This window comes from Mauremys mutica, chromosome 5 (assembly GCF_020497125.1).
Source record: "Mauremys mutica isolate MM-2020 ecotype Southern chromosome 5, ASM2049712v1, whole genome shotgun sequence".
In the NCBI taxonomy this organism is placed as follows: domain Eukaryota; kingdom Metazoa; phylum Chordata; order Testudines; family Geoemydidae; genus Mauremys; species Mauremys mutica.
In genome coordinates, this window is record NC_059076.1 from 137,540,887 (window position 1) to 137,557,555 (window position 16,669).

General features: G+C 52.1%; 1 protein-coding gene across 6 annotated transcripts in view; it reads right to left on the minus strand.

Moving 5' to 3' along the window:
* LOC123370720 overlaps positions 1 to 16,669 on the minus strand; it is a 168,965-nt gene that overhangs the window by 135,222 nt on the left and 17,074 nt on the right. For all 6 annotated transcript variants that reach the window (XM_045017460.1, XM_045017461.1, XM_045017459.1 and 3 more), the window contains 2 exons: positions 12,786 to 12,843; positions 1,178 to 1,336 (listed from right to left, as the gene is read on the minus strand). In XM_045017460.1, the coding sequence (XP_044873395.1) occupies positions 1,178 to 1,336; positions 12,786 to 12,843 (217 nt within the window). The remainder of the gene's footprint in view (positions 1 to 1,177; positions 1,337 to 12,785; positions 12,844 to 16,669) is intronic.

Consider the following 16,669-nt stretch of genomic DNA (forward strand, 5'->3'; position numbering starts at 1 on the left):
GACATACCTGTAAAGACATTACTGACCTATTCTCTTCGACATTCGGAGACACCTCTGTATTTGGATCTGGTACTGGGGATTGGACCCGCCTCTACCTTTCGAGACTCCCAGAGGCCAAGTGATGACTTCATATTTAATCCAAACCAGTGGGTCGGCCCCTAACAGTCCCCATCCTGAGGCTTGTTGTGCTCAGAGCAGGGCCGTACTCCCATAGGGCAATGGATGCCCGTGAAAGCCATGTGCATTTTTACAGCCATGCTTGAGGCATACACCTCAGCTGACCGAAAAACTGGGTCTTGAGCTCTTGGCCTTTTGTTCCCTGGAGGCGTCAATCCCCAAAGTGTCTGGTTTGCAGTGCAGGCTGGATTGCGGTGGCACAGCTTTAAACATCGTAGTCTGGAAAGTGCACCTGCAGCCAGCCACACATCACCGAGGGTGCTCGAAATCTACAGATTAAAACCTGGCCTCTCCTGTTTCCTCACATTCTGATTCCTGGATTCACTGCTCCTCTCCCCAGGCTGTTTCTTCATCTAGTGCTGTAGAGCAAAGCCTAAAAACGTTCAAATGGAGATGCGGCCCCCTTTGGAAATCTGTCTGCATATGTTGTCCAATCCTGTTCAGCCAGTTTTCAGTCTAAGTCTTAGACATAGTCCATGGGTTCCCGGGGGGTCCACAGACCACAGGCTGAGAACCGCTGCTGCAGAGCACGTGTGTATCGTATAGGAATAGAGTAGTGACCCTTTAAATCATTGCCCAGAGGGCTCACAACTGTTTAAAGCGATACTACCCTATCCCTGTACACTCCAGAGCGCAGTCTGTCGAACCTCCCCTCGCTAGCTATTTATAAGGGCTTGTCAAATAAGGAAAAGAATTTTCTTTGGTGAAATGTCTCTAAGCTCTTCTCAGGTGCCCATTACGTAGACTCTGAGCTTCTGCCCTCATCCCTCCCACAAAACCCCAACAACGTGATGTAAATCAGGGTCCTACAAGTGGCCCACATTTCTCCTTGCTCTATAGGAGGCTGCCGAGAAGGCCCATCACCACCTTCTCCTTTTGGTGTTTCCCTTCTCTGTCCTTCCATTGTCTTCTCCAGAGTGGCATGGCGAGGTTATTATTAATTAATAAATAAATAGATACATAAATAAGTAATAATAATGCACCAGTGTCATCAACTCACCAGCTCGGTGCGCCCCCCCCAAGTGGCATGACATGGCATTTCAGCAATTGTCTTGCTCTTCTCAGGACTTCCAGTGGTCTGCTATGGTGGTGCCTTGGCCATCCGGCCAGTTCACAATGGAGTTCCTCCCTTTCCCGGCATCGATGTCCCAGCCAAATACTGCCCAGCAAAATAATGACAGTCAATACAACATCTTCCACCACTCCTGGGCTCCCCGTCAGCCTCACCCTTCTGCCAAGACAAGGCCTCACCAGGGCCCTGTGGAGTCCCTCAGCAAAAATACAGACCAAGCCCCTTCCCCCCACCCCTGGGCTGAGCTTTTAGCCCATCGTAAGTTCTCCGTGGTTCTCTACAAAGCACCGACCCACAGGGCTGCCTCGCTGGAGCCTGACCCCTTTTCCAAGGCCCACCACAGGTACTCACTCCACTCCCGTCGTTTTCCCCACAGCTCTGCTTCCACCTGGGTCCCATCAGGCCCTTCCCAAGTGCAGGCATTCCAGGCCATCTCTCTCCTGAACCTCCCCCAACTGTACTGAACTTCTTCCTTGTAACACCTCCCTGAGCCTGACACACCCGGTGGGTATAACAAGGTGGGGCTAATAGAGTTCTCAGGCTCTAGTTAGTCTCTTCTTGGCCTGCGTGAGGTATACCTGCCCCATCACAATCATGCATTATCATCCCTGGCCGTAGGGCTGTGTTAAGGATGCATCAGGGAGGAATGGGGCTGTGTTTGTACAGCCCCTAACACAATGGGGTCCTGGTCCAAGACTGGGGTGCCTAGATGCTACTGCAACACAAATAATAAAAATAACGGATGTGGCCAGAGATGCTGCACTTCAGCAATCCCCAGCTTGTGTGGTAGCTCTTAAAAGACAATGGTGTTTAGAGCAGCCCTGAGGCTGCTCTACTTTATGCCAAGGGCCTAACCAGCCCCGACCGCCCTGGGGAGCAATGTACTGCATCCTGCTGGGGGCACCACACTTTAGGAAAGCTGTGAACAAAATGGAGAGTCCTGAGGAGAGCCACACCGATGATAAAAGGTTTGAAAAACCATGACCAGTGAGGAAAGGTTGAAAGACCTGGACACATTTGGCCAAGAGGGGATGTGATAACAGTCCTCAAAGATGTCAAAGGTGGTTATAAAGAGGGGGGTGATCAACTGCTCTCCGGGTGCACCGAAGGTAGAACAAGTCATCGAATCAGTTTGCAGCAAGGGAGATTTAGGTTAAATATTAGGCCGATCACTAGCTCATGTTAGCTAGGGGCTTGTGGGATCCCCGTCACTGATAGGGTTTAAGGACAGATTAGACAAACACTTGTCAGAGAGGGTTTAGGTTTACTTGTCCTGTCCCCGTGCTGGGGGCTGGATTTGATGAGCGCTCAAGGTCCTGTTCAACTCTACATTTTTATGATTTTCTCTCTCTCTTTCTCTCTCTCTTCCCGCCACTCCCCCAAAATCACGTTGTAGTTGATGTGGCAGACGCAAGGCAGCTGTGGGATTCGAATTCTGAACCTGTTGGTACATTTGCATACTTGGCATCCAGGGAGAGGGAACGTCAGTAATAGTCTGTAGTCAGGTGTGTTCGTGGATGACTGCACCTGGGATTTTATCTGGCTTGGTTAACAGCTTTTACAGTTGGTAGCTTTTTATTTTTTCAAAAAACTCAACAACAACAACAAGATTATACTGAAAACCCTGCACTGGGATGTTAACTCTGTCAAGTAGCAGGGGACCTGTCCAATCAGAAGGGACGACTGTGATCATTTAGCCTGAGCTCCAGCACAGCACAGAACAGAGAATTTCACCTAGTAATTCCTGCAGCAAGCCCAGTAATTTCTAACTGGAACTTATCGGTTCATAAGACAATATGGCCTTCAAACGGAGCCTCCAGCTACCTGTGTATTGTTATTTATTTTACTGTTGGTTTGTATGGTGGTAGCACACGGACACCCCCGTCCGAGATCAGGGCTGAGCACTGAACACATTCCAAACAAGGAAGTGGTCCCTATCACAGTCTGTGGCTGCCCCTTTACGCCCCCTTCTGGTTAAACGTGGCACTGCGGGCATTCCGTGCCTCAGTTTCCTCCTTTGAGGTGCGTCTTCCCCACAAGAGCTGGCGCTGGTGACGTGGCTTAGCCCTCTGGCCAAGTGGTTAAACAGATTGAACCCCTTCTGGGGTAACAAAAGTCCAACTCACAATCTGAACATACGAACGGTTCTTCTGCCTCTGTTGGGCCACTCTTCAGCCAGCCTCTGGGCTCAGCTCTCAGCCCCTTCCGGGCTCCCTGCTCTGTTACTGTGCATTGACTCCCAGCTGCTGTCCCTGGAGGCCCTCTCACTCTCTGCCACTCGCTGGAGTTCCCAGCTTCCTGCAGACCCTACCCTGGGGCCTCCCGCGGGAGCCTGCCCCCGTCCTTCCACCCGAGTTCTCTCAGCCTGTCATTAGCCCAGCCCCCTCCGGCTGGGAGCCAGCTGACTGTGGGCTAATTGAACAGGGTAGCTAGCCCAAGGCCTCCTGGCCCTTAAAGGAGCAGGGCACCCTGTTACCCGCCCTTGCCCAGGAGAATTTACAGGCGACCACAACACAGGCGCTGACTTTTATACTTCCCCGGGGTGCTCCACCCCCACTCCACCCCACCCCTGTTCTGCGCCCTCCCCTAGGCCTCACCCTTACTCCACCTCTTCCTTCGCCTACTCTGCTCCCTCCCCCATGACCTCCTGCCTGGCCACCACTTGCTGCTCCCCCGTGCGCCTCCCGCCCGCTGCCGAACAGCTGATCGGCAGCCCGGCCCAACAGCTGTGACTGGTGGGTGCTGAGCACCCCCTCCTTTTTTCCCATGGGTGCTTGAGCCCGGGAGCACCCACGGACTCAGCACTTATGGACCATAAAGGTAGAACAGATGTACCTGTTCCCTACGTGGGTCTCCTCTGCGTCTTGCCCGAGTCTCCTAACGTTCACATCTCCCACTTCCCAGCCTGGGCCTTCTTCTGGGCCCTCAGTTCCCAGTTAACAGCTCTGAGCCTTTCAGCTGAATCAGTTCCCCTTTTCCCCTCGAATTATCATGTGAAAGAAAACGCTGCCTTCCTTCCACAACGGAGCAGCGGCGCTAACGCCCCTTTATTCTGCCAGGGGGACATTGATGTCTGCAGGATTTAGGTATTTGGGCTCCTAACGTCCATTAACCTGGGTCTAAGTGGCACCCCGGCTGCATGCTAGCCTGCGTTCATGAGTGCTGCTGGCAGGATTCGGCCCCCTTTCCAGACCCCCACACCACTGAACGTAGGTGGGTGGGAACGCTGTATCTCAGCTTGCATGAGGTAACTCAATGGGAAAGTTTTCTTCCCTTTTCTGTTTTCAGGCTTGATCTTTGCCGTGAGCGTTAAAGCTGAGCAGATGCTAGCTAGGGGGAGAGCCACCTTCCAGTGCAGGAAGCAAGTCGTCTGCAGACTCTAAGGTGAGCTTGGCTGGCAGAGTTCAATGCCAACCGGCAGCTCTGCCTCTGGGCAACATGCAATGGCCAGTGTACGTTCAAAGGCAGCTGAGCCTCAGTGCTCTGCACAGGACAGCAGTGCAGAGCTACAGCCGAAGGGGCGGTGGGGAGGGAATCAGTCCCGCAATTACTCTACATTATCTAGTGCTGGAAGTCAGGCTCTGGGCTTCTAAATGCAGAGCAAAAACCAAAGCGAACCACGTGGGTGGGGAGTCATAAAAACCTACATTTGAAAGGTAAATGTAGTAGGCTCTGAGATTTCTAATGTGCCCATTGCCGTAGTAGCTAGGCTGCCATCTCCCAGAGTCAATCAACTTCAATACTCATGGGGTGGGGGGTGAAATGCACCCCAGTGCATGGGGTTCACACCAGCCTCTGTGCACCCCATATCTACTTAAACAGTTGGCCGCCTGCCCAGGGGTGAATTTCACCTTAGATCCGATCGCTGTCTAGGCAGCTGGTTAACACGGATTGCCATTTCCAAGCCACGGAAGATACATGCACACACAAACAAAAATCAATTAAGAAGAGCTGGATAACGATAATGACTGCAGTGAAACTCTGGATGTAATTAAGGATTTGCTAGGGAGAAAGCACTGCGTCTGAATGCACCACGACTTGGTGACTCGGTTAAGCAGCTCTCTCTTTGATACAGAAGAGATCTTTCTGTGAACTGTGAAAACCGCCCCACGGAGAGGAATGAAATGTCTGTGGCAGGTATCTGCAGATCATGTGAGATGCAGTAGATCCAAGGTTACTGCTCCTAGATAACAGAGATTGGCATTATATCGATACCATAACATGTACCATAAACTAGAGAAACAAGAGATTTGGGGGGGGGGAATCAGGTTGCTCCAGGGACTCGTAATGGAACCACTTTGATCTTTAGGTTGTTGATCCAAAGCTAACCCGAGAGGGTAGTGACTAGAGCTAAGCAAATTAATAATTGTCTCAATGTCTCCTTGTGCTCCCCTGTCTGTCTGTCTCCACCTGTTGCCTCTGGTCTTCCACATAGATTGGAAGCTCTTTGGGGCAGGGACCATCTGTTTGTTCTGTGTTTGTCCAGCACCTGGCCAGGACTGAGGCTCCTAGAGGCTATTGCCATACAAATAAATTAATATTCATCATTATTAGATGAATCGCTCCTTTGTTCCTGTTGGCGAATCTCAGCTGAAGAGACATTTCTCCCCTTGCATCATCTCTGTCCCTCTTCTGCTATTTAGCTCAGCAACAGGTTCTGGGACACGGCTCCATGTGGGAGGCGCTGGCCCAAAGAAACCTGTACTCAATTCTGTCTGGCTTCTGCCAGCGCTGGAGCCAGGATGCTAGACTCGGTAGACTGATGGTCTGACTTGGTAGGGCAGAGCCGGAGTCCCTCGAAGGGTACGTCTACATTTGTGCTAGGCATGTGATTCCCAACCCGCGTAGAAACACTCGTATTAGCTGCGCTTGAGCTAGCTATAGCAGCATGTCAGTGGTCGCGCTGGCGGCTGTTCAGGCAAGCTGCCCACGCACACATCCAGGGGTCACGCAGGACTGTTGTCGGGGCAACTAGCCTGTGCCACCACGGACACGCTGCTATTGGTAGGCGTTAGCTCAAGCCCAGCTAGCGTGGGAGTGTCTCCACGTGCTGGGAATCACACCTGCCAGCTCCAATGTAGAAATGGCCTCTGTCAGAGTCTGCACCCTCACTTGAAACTGGGGGGTTTCAAAGTGAGGACCCGCATGTCTTCCCCCACCCCAAAATCCTAGGGTAGGTCCCCTTTGCTGCCACCACCGCGGTCAATACGTGGGCCGGGACACCCCTGTTTCCCCCCTGTCTCCCTTCAAAGACACTCCCTGGGAACACAGATCATTCACAGAGGAGGAACCTTCCCCCTGCCCTCTCTCCAGCCTGCTCCGGAGAGAGAGATACCTTGATTCAAACTCCTTGAATCTCCCACACACAGGGAAGCAGCCCACTTCCCCCCTCCCTCTCTGCTAGCCACTCTGTGAATCACTGAGAGAGAGCGTCTTAGCCCCTTCCGCTATCCACAGTGGAAGGAATTTAATCAAATCTTTATAGAAAGAATTTATTAAAAGAAAACAAGAAAATACAGAATCTCTATGAGTCCAAGCTGGACACTCATAGGGTATAACCTTGCTAAGTTCTGGAGAGAATCCCCTCTCCTTCTCAGTACAACCAGTACAAGCAGAATTAAGAATAATCAATAACAAACACACAGAATTGCAAGCATTGGATTATTAGGTGAGGACACCAAGTATCTTTCTAATACTCACTATCTTGACTAGAAGAAATTAGTTCAGAAAGGTAGAACCTTGTAGACTTGATTAAAACATCTGGACTCTTGTAACTCCAGACGGCTAAGAACAATACACACACACACAGAGGGAAAAAATTCCCTCCCAGGAATTTCAAATTCTCTTCCCTGATTGGTCCTCAGGTCAGGTGCCTACCAGGTACTATTTTTAACCCTTTACTAACTATTCATGACAGCCTCCGCTGGTAGAAGGGTGTGATCCGGAGAGGAAAATATGGGTGTGGGAAGAGAAATGGAGAGAGACTCTTGCAGGGGCCTCTTCTTTGGAGACAGGATGAGCCCAAAGCAGTTACTTTGGATCTGGACATCCCTCAAATGTGCCCCGGGCACCTCTGAAATGTGCACTGTGGGAATTTTGCACAGATCCCTCCCTTCATTTTTTCCTTTTGATAACGGGCTGAGCCAAACCTTAAAACCAGACCTTTGGGTTCTTGTCCGCGTGGAGCGGTGTTAGCCTGAGCCCTCTCACGGCTTGGGAAGGCAGGGTGGACTGGACTTCAGGGCATGCCTGGGCTCTGTTCCTGGCTCACCCGCCCATCGCTGCAGGTGTCAGCACAGGGACAGAGAGGAGACAGCCTGTTCCTTGCCTATTCGGGGCTCTGGTTTTGCCCTACACAGCCTTGCTGTTGCAATGGCTCCTGTGGGCTGGTGCAGAACTGCCAGGCGGTAGATCCACCCCAGCTATGCCTCCTCCCATCACCCCCAGTCTGGAACACTCCCAGTGCTGGGAGCAGTGTCCACATGGTGACACGGTCTCCTGCACCTGGACAGGAGAGTCCTCTGCAGGGAGGGCTCCAGCCAAAAGGATGGACTGGGGCTTGCATCGTTCCATGCCTCAGTTTCCTCCAGTGTAGCATGGGGATAACGATACCCCCCTTTTTGGTATACCTGGTCCTAGGGAATAAAAGACACCAGGTGCTGTTATTGTTGACCTCTGAGTCCCTGCTTTGCACTGCTGCTGAAATCAATCGGAATCTAACTGAGACCGAATGCATCTGCTGCATGTCACTGCAGAGACCGTGTGACGCCCCAGACTATTAATTGGTGTGTGTGTGATTACCGCTGGGATTCCATTTCAGCAGCCGGCCGGCCAAGCTGTCACATGAAATCACTGCAGAGAATGGTGTACAAGCCCTCACGGCTTCTGACAGCGTACGGGGGCGGCGAGGGGTGGGGGAGAGCGGGGTGTTTAGATACTTGGCACCCTGCTCCTTTTGCGGGAGCCAGCCCTAATCAGACTGACCAGGCCAATCTGGGGAAAGGGTTAATGGGATGAGTTTGCTGTAGCTGCTCGGTGAGATCTCAGGCAACGTATTTCAGGAACCGCCGTCAGGTGTTTGAGGATGGCATCCAGCAGGGGGCGCAGCAATTTGGCTCGATGCCCTTGCTATGCCCACAGAGCACTTGGGGGTTGGTTTGACTGGAGCTAGAATTGGGCAAAAAGTTTTCAACCAACCATTTTTTTCATTTAAAGATGTATTTTGGGGGAACCCGGAATTATTTGTTGAATTCGGGTCAAATTGGATGAATAGTTTTGGCTAAAAAAAATTATTAGAAAGAGCCTAACTGGTTTGGTTTCGACATTGCCATTTGAAATGGCGTTTCGATTTGTAATTCAGCCAATAAAAAAGAAAAAAAAAAGGGTGAAACACCTGAAACAGCCAAATCGAAACCAAAATCTTGACAAAAAATGGTTTGGAGTCGACTCGAAGCATTTTGGTCAGTCCGACACCAAATTGTTCAAATGTTTTGATCAGCGGCGTATTATCGCCTAGGCCAACAGGTCTAGGCCTAGGGTGGCAAATTTGCAGGGGCGGCAAATTTGCTCGCGCCCCCTCCCCAACTCCACCCCTTCCCCAAATCCCCGGCTTGCCTCCTCCCCCAAGCGTGCCGCGCTTCTCTCCTTCCACCTCCCTCCCAGGCTTGCCGCGTGAAAGCGCTGGGAGGGAGGGAGAAGCGAGTAGCCACACGCTCAGAGGAGGCGGAGCAGAGGTGAGCTGGGGCCCGCGGGCGCGGGGAGTAACCCGGGGGCCGGGAACCGCTCCCCGCCCCAGCTCACCTCCACTCCACCGCCGCCATCCCCCGAGTGCACCGCAACTCCCCGTCTCCTCCCTCCCAGGCTTGCCGCGGGGGAGGAGAGGTGAGCTGGCGCGGGGGAGGCAATTTTTTGAGGGCCTAGGGGCACCAAATTTGTTAATCCGCCACTGGTTTTGATTTAAACTAAACGTTTTTCTTTGATTGGCATCGACCCAGAATTTGGGGAGAATTTTATAGTGCAGTCACCGCACCAAAACGCCTGCTAATTATTCACTCGGCTCTAATTAGAGCCCACAGCTGGGCAGCAGTTAGTTGCTACAGGTTCTTTTCCCAACTGGGCTATTGACCCATCGCTTGAACCTTCTCTCTGCCCATTTCAGGGATGCTAATACTTAGCAACGTATGGGCCAAGGTTCAGAGGATTAATTCGCCTGTAGACTGCTTTGACAGCTTCGGGCAGGGTAAGAAAAGGCCAAACTATGATTATGGTTGTTGCATTTGTTAAGACAAAGTAAATGCCATATGTGGATCTGGAAGGTTACTTACCTTATAAACTCTTCAGGGCAGGAACCAATCCTCTTTTCATTACGCACATGCACGTTGCCTAATGCAATAGGGCCACAATCTCTGCTTGAGGCTTTGAGGGGCTACCAAAATCAGTCATAGGACGATGATGATGTAGGAAAGCAACCAGCCCCCCAAACGCTACACCTGGAGGAATATACTGAAATTGTCATTAGGACGCTGTCAACATACACCATATTTTGTCTCCATTAGTAGTTACACCGTAGGGACTTAAAATCCTACTCAGGTCAGGCAGTGCAATCAGACTGGTACGGAGACAGGGTTTCTTTCTGCTGGTGGTCAGTTTCCCCTGTTGCCTGTCATGCATTAGCACCAGGTGGCGATGGCTGGGGACTATTCCTTTACAATCGGTTCATGCTCACATTTAAAAGAATCACAACAACGTTTTCAGGATCAGATTTGCAAAATCTCTTTGTGTGGGGCTATAAGACCAACATGTCCTGTCATGGCAGCGCCTAGAAAGCCCAGCCAAGACCAGACCCCCCTCGCATAAGGTCCTGCGCACACGCAGCCCTGCTCTGAAGAGTTCACGCTCTAAACCAGGGGTGGCCAACCTGAGCCTGAGACGGAGCCAGAATTGACCAATGTACATTGTCAAAGAGCCACAGTAATACGTCAGCAGCCCCATCAGGTCCCCCCGCTCCCAGCCACTGGGCTCAACGTGGGGTTGAGCAGTGGGGTTAAGCAGTGAACACCCCCCGGCCCATTGGAAAGTTGGCGCCTGTCGCTCCAGCCACGGAGTCGGTGCCTATACAAGGAGCCGCGTATTAACTTCTGAAGAGCCGCATGTGGCTCCGGAGCCACAGGTTGGCCACCCCTGCTCTAAAGTGACCGGCCAGGCAAAGGGAGTCTATTATCCCCTTTGGACAGATGGGGAACTGAGGCCTCCTTTGATCGGCCTGGGAGCAGGAGCTAGAGTTTGCTAGAGGCAGCGTTTTCCTGTGCGGTGGCCCTGCCTGCGACGGCCCAGCCCCTTTTGTTAGAGATACCCAGGCAGCACGCTTGCTTCCCCGCCGCCGAAACAATTCCTCTTGTCATGTTGCAACTGAGCGGAAGGGAATAGGGGGAGTGGGGTGGTTTTCAGCTCCAGAGGGTCAGGCCCAGCTGTGGGCTGCAGGCTCAGGCTAGAACCTGTACTGGGGCAGTGGTGCGGCTGGACAATGCAGCAGTGTCTGCTCTCTTCTCCGCTCTGACCTGGGAGCCGAGGCCCTGCACGCCCGCTCGGCCAGCGGCAGCAATCAGACAAAGAGGCGGCGAGTGAGGCTGTCGGGAGGGTAGCGGCAGGTTCAGCCGTGGCATTGCGACCCGCGGGAGCGCCCCGCTTGGCTGACAGCGTGCTCTCCTGCTGATCTCCGCTGCTCCCCGCGGAAGGCAGCCGTACAGACGAGGCCTTCTCCGGTCTCTTCCCTCCACTGTGGGCCTGGAGGATGTTTGGTTCTGATTAACCTGTGGCATACCTGCTGGCTCCACAGCCTTCCGGGCACTAATCCCAGGCTGGCTTGCAATCCCAGGGGAGCGCTTCATCACTCTACAGGTGCACACAACACAACGACTAGCCTGTGACCTTCAGCCTCCAACGCACAGGCAGCTACCACCTGAGCCAACTAGATTTGCCAGGCGTCCAGTTTGCGACCGGAACGCCCAGTCGATAAGGGATCCGGGCAGCTCTGGCTGGCGGTGCCGACCGGACCGTTGAAAGACCAGTGAGCGGCGCAGAGGGGCTTGGGGCTAAGGCAGGCTCCCTGCCTGCCCTGGCTCCGCGCAGCTCTAGGAAGCGACCTGCAGGTCCCTGCGGTCCCTAGGCCCACGGGCAGCCGGGGAGGCTCCGTGCGCTGCCCTCGCGCCTGCAGGCATCACCCCCGCATTTCCCATTGGTTGTGGTTCCTGGCCAATGGGAGCTGCGGAGTCGGCACTGGGGGGTCCGGAGCCAGGACTGAGGCTCTTAGGTGCTATTGCCATACAAATAAATTATTATTCATTACTACTGGATGAATCGCTCCTTTGTTCCTGTTGGCAAATCTCATCTGAAGAGATCTTTCCCTCCTTGCATCTTCTCTCTCCCTCTGCTGTTAGTTAGCTCAGCAATGTGTTCTGGGACCACCGCTCCCTGTGGGAGGCACTGGGCCAAATCGACCTGTACTCAACATTCCTAAAAGAAGCCAGCTACAAAAACCTGCCCTCTCAAGCTCGGCTTCCTGCCCCTCCAGTGCAATTACTGTACTCCTGCCAATGGGCTGTCACCCTAACGGCTACTCTTCCTTCCCTCCCCGGGAGGGTTTAATGGCTTTGCTTGCTGAGTGAGCACAGCTCATCACAGATCCCTCATCTGGTATATTTCCGATTCACAAGCTCTCCACCAGGGGGTCGCGCACATTACAGATTTCTCATAACTGAGCCAAGCAACAGCAAATAAAACAGGAGTTGGGGACAAGGCAACCCTAGCAGGCAGGCTAGAGGGAATTCGAGAAGCACAACAGAAGGGTTTTGGAGGCTGGCGAGATTGCTGTACAATGGAAGAGGAAAACAGCTAAGCCCCTATGGGGTATGTCTACACTGCATTATAAACCCTGGTCCATGGCACCCGGGCTTGTGGACTCCATGTTTCCAAGCCCGTGCTTGAGTGTCCACACTGCGTCCTAAACCTGGGCTTTCAACTGCTGGACCCAGGTCTCGCAGCTGGGCTATCGCGTCCACACTGCACTACATAGACCTTCTGACTCAGGTCTGTGGCTGGACCTGCGTCCACACTGCAGAATGACAGGGCTTGGAGCTGCATCACAGCGGGACTGACCCACCTGCCCAGCAGGGTACTAGGACCCAGGTCCTGAGTGCTTACTGACCCACGGTCAGACTGATTTGTGTAGATGGAAGGGAGACTTGGGCTCAAACCTGAGTCAGACCCGAGGCTTAGTGTGCAGAGTAGACATACCCATGCAGGGCTAAGTAAGACAAAGAGAGGGATATAACAGCCAGGAGGGAGAGGAATTGTTTGTGCTGGTCCAATGAGGTATAGCAAGGAGACCAGTCTTATGTGTGGGGGTCACAATGGGCCTAATTCTGTTCCCTCTCCCTGCCCATACAACTCTAGTGTGTTATTAACTCAGAACCAGTGGCCACACACAAAACATTTCACTCATCTTCCCCATCTGATCCCTCCCCATCTTCTTTCTTACCTTCTGGGATGAGCCTTGAAATAGTTAAGTGTCATCACTGGCTTCTGAGCTATGCCTGCTGAGATGAAGGGGGCAGTTCAAAACATGCAGCAGTTGTTCCAGGCTCTCTGCAAACTCAGGCAGCATTGCGGCATCCCTTCCCCTTAGTCACATTGTCAAGGTTTCCTGCACAGCTATAACAGCTACACCCTTCCTTTTTCTTTTAATGAAAGCTGAGCTCCTGGGGCACAGTTGCCTGTTCACATTCCTCACTAACCCTCAATCCCCTCACCCCAGAGGGGCACCCTGCCCCACATTGGGGCTATGCGCTGGGGATTGTTATCAATGAGGTCAATCCACCTGTGAGATAGTCTCCCAAAGAGAGAGCAGGCTGTGTTTGTGGCTGGGATTTCCGAGGAGGAGCCAGAGGAAGGCTTTGTTGAGTTAGTGCATCCCTGCCATTCCCACTTCTTAGCCAGTGGCACCTACTTTTAGGGAAGCCACAAGGAGCCTGACTCTCCTTTCATTTACACTTGGTGGCAGTCAGTGGAGTTACCCCAGGTGCCAGGCTTGGTCTACACCGAAACGTTCTATTGGCATTGTCCAGGGAGGTGGCATTCCAGCGCCGACAGAATTCCTGTTGGTGTAGGCTGCGTCTACGCTGGAGGGCTATGCTGATATTGGGATGGGCTCTATACTGCAGACATACCCTAAGGGAGACCAGAATCAGGCTGCTGATCTGCCCAGCTGGGAGCTGTGGATGGGGCGGAGCACTTGCAAGAGATCAACCAAGCACAGCACTGGGGCCGGAGAAGAATGTGGACCCTTCAAAGCATGGGAGGAAACTCCTGCTCCTAGCAACAGCAAAAAGCAGCACCACATGCCCTCCCTACTCAATACCTTAGCCATATGGCCAGACGGCCCCTGATGTTTTAGCCACAGCTCTGAGTGAGCAGATGCTAAAACCAAGACAAAATTCTCGTCCATTTCTCCCAGCAATGGTTGCATAAGGCAAAACAGCTGGGAGATGTCATGGGACCACATGGCTCTTTGCTAGCCTCGCCGGTTTTTGAATGTCCCTTGAAAAATCCAAACTGGTCAATGTCAGCGTTTGTGGGTGAAAATGTCAATGAAAATAATTCCCTACCCCCCCCATTTTCATCAAAATCTTCCACTGGGGCCAAAAATACTTTTTGGGATCCGCTGTAGTCTGTTCTTTTTTTCCCCCTTAAAGTCGCCTGTCACTGCAGTGCCCCCTAGTGGTATCAATAGGGAAGATGCTACTGGAAACAAGGTGCCAATGGCCATCAAGGTACCAGCCACCATGTCGTCTGGATATGAAGGCAGAAGAAACTGTTCTGCTTATCTGTCATTTGCCCACTGTGCTGCAGCCCTTCCTGTGAGGAAGGTTAAAGGCGGCAGCAGAAGCACAGTGGCCAGAAAAGGAAAAACCTGTAATGAAGGCAGTGTCCCAGCGGCCTTCCATAGCCTGATGAGAACATATGTATCTTCCTTGCTAGAAGATACTTCGGTCCAGCGCAAGCTATTGGGCTCAATATGGGTTAAGCAGATGCCATGTAATGGCCTGTGATAGAGCGGAGGTCAGACTAGATCACCTGACGGTCCTGTTTGGCCTTAAACTCTAGGAATCGGGCCTGCTCCAAGCAGAGTGAAAGGACAGGGTGCTTAAATGTTGGTATCTACAGTGGCGTTCCCACCTGTGCTATTGTTTAAGCACATCATGTACAAAGGGCATCAGAGGTAATCTGACCTGAAAGGACCTGCCAGCACAGCACTCCAGCCCTGTTCCTCTACCACAGTGGTTCCCAAACTGGGGTTCGTGAACCCTTGGGGGTTCGCAAAATGTTACAGGGGGGTCTCGGAAAAAAATTCCCTAATGGCAGACAGAGCTGTCCCTAGGGACCTCGGGCAGCACGGGGCCAGCAGCCCGGAGTCCCGGGGACTTCCAAGAGCTATGCAGATCAAAGCAAGCGTATCCATCCCACTGAGGAGATTTAAACTTCAAGACTCCTTATAAGAAATGGAAAGGGAGGTGGATATTTTTTGCTGTTTTTAAAATTAAATAGTGTTGTTTTAAAAATGATTATGAAGAACAAGTTTAAGCTTTGTTGTAACATGTGTTGTTTGCCTGGATGGCTCAAGACCCGAATGCTTGTGTAGGAGGAACTCTGTATTTGAGCTTGCTTATTAAATACCTTCATGCTGTTTCATATCTGATACTCCTTGATGAAACATAGGAGCCTTGTCTTATAACAGGCTTAGTCAAAGTGATACAAGCTATGAAAGTGAGATCTTGGAAGAATGTTTCCATTTTCATAATGTAATAAAAATACTGTAATGGTAAATAATAATTAAATAGTGTGTAATAAGCATGCCATAAAAAACAAATTTTGTATTTCCAAGCTCACTGCTTTTATAATTTATACTCAGGTAAAGGAGAAAATCCCTGGAAATATTCATTTTTAGGAGGGGGTTTGCGAGACTTGACATTTTAGTGAAAGGACTTCACAGGTTGTTAAAGTTTGGGAACCACTCCTCTGGGGTGAATCAGGGAGAACACCCTGGAAATCGGTTCATTTACACCAGTGCAAAACTGGGGTAACATAAGAGACGGGCTCAAGCTGAGGCACTGGGCCTGATTCTGATCTCACGTTGGTTCAACATCGGTGCAGCTTGCTGGGCTTCAGCAGCGTGGCGCTCACCTTACGCTAGCACACCCGTGAGCAGCGTTTGGCCTGGCACCCGGAGCGTGCCTGGGAGTGGGTGAAGGCCAGAGGAAGCTGTCCCTTGCTGCCACTGCCCCGGCTGCCTGGCAACATTTCCTAGCAGTTCATCACAGATCTGTCAGACTGTCTTCATGCGCGATGCCAGGCAACTTATTAGCCTGTCAGCCTGATTTCCCTGCAGGCTCAACCCGTCCTTTGCCAGCCTGAACTGTCGAGCGGGACTTCACGTAAAAGAGCAAATATCGCTCAAGCCCACCTGACTTCTTTTCATCAGCTGTTTCCATCCGAGTCCTGCAGATGCTGGAACAGGCTAATTAAACACTGCCTCCCTTCTGATCACGGCTTGTCTCCTGCAATGACTGCGATGGCATTTGATGGCCTGGGCCAGCACTGCTGCCAGGTCACTCTTAATTAGCCACGAGGGGAAGCGGTGACGGGCATGTGGTGGTTTGCTCTGCTGCTGCCTTTCAATCCGTCTGCGTTTCAAGGGGCCGCCAGCCGAGATTCGCCCCGTCGCTTGAAAGTGTAAAAACAAATTGTGACATGCCGAGCAAGCGGCAGCCACTCACTTGAGTCACTGCCAATGGCTCTTTTAGGGAGCCGAGGCCAGGAACCAGCTCTGTGCCCAGCTTACGGAGGCTAAGCAAGGACTGCTTGCTCCTGGGGGCAGCCTGTGTTACGTGTACCTTGCAGCAAGTGACTGCCGTTAGGCAAGAGCAGCACAATCTTTGCCTTTCAACCAGTGAACAGACAGATGTGGGGCCAGACAGATGTGGGGCCAGTGGGTGGCTATGCTACTGGATCTATTGTGGCAAAGGTCTGATGGGTGTGCAGCATAGGGATTAGAACTCGGGTCCCTCCGCTTTCTGAATAAAAGCCTCTTTCCTCACAGCGGCATGCCCATAAATGATACTCAACACTAAAGCACCCAAATCGCAGTGAAACAGCATGGGCCAGTGGCTAATGCACTGCCCTGGGACTCAGGCTGGGAAAAGGACTTAGCCCTGAGAGCAGAGCTGAAGACACTTTGTCCAGTCAGAGAGACACGAGCTTTCTGGTGATGAGTTTCGATGTTTCTTGCGGCCGCAGCTGGTTCTGTGGATTGTATTTAACTGACGTGACTGTGCTTGGGGAGGCCGATCGGGGTGTCTCCAGGAG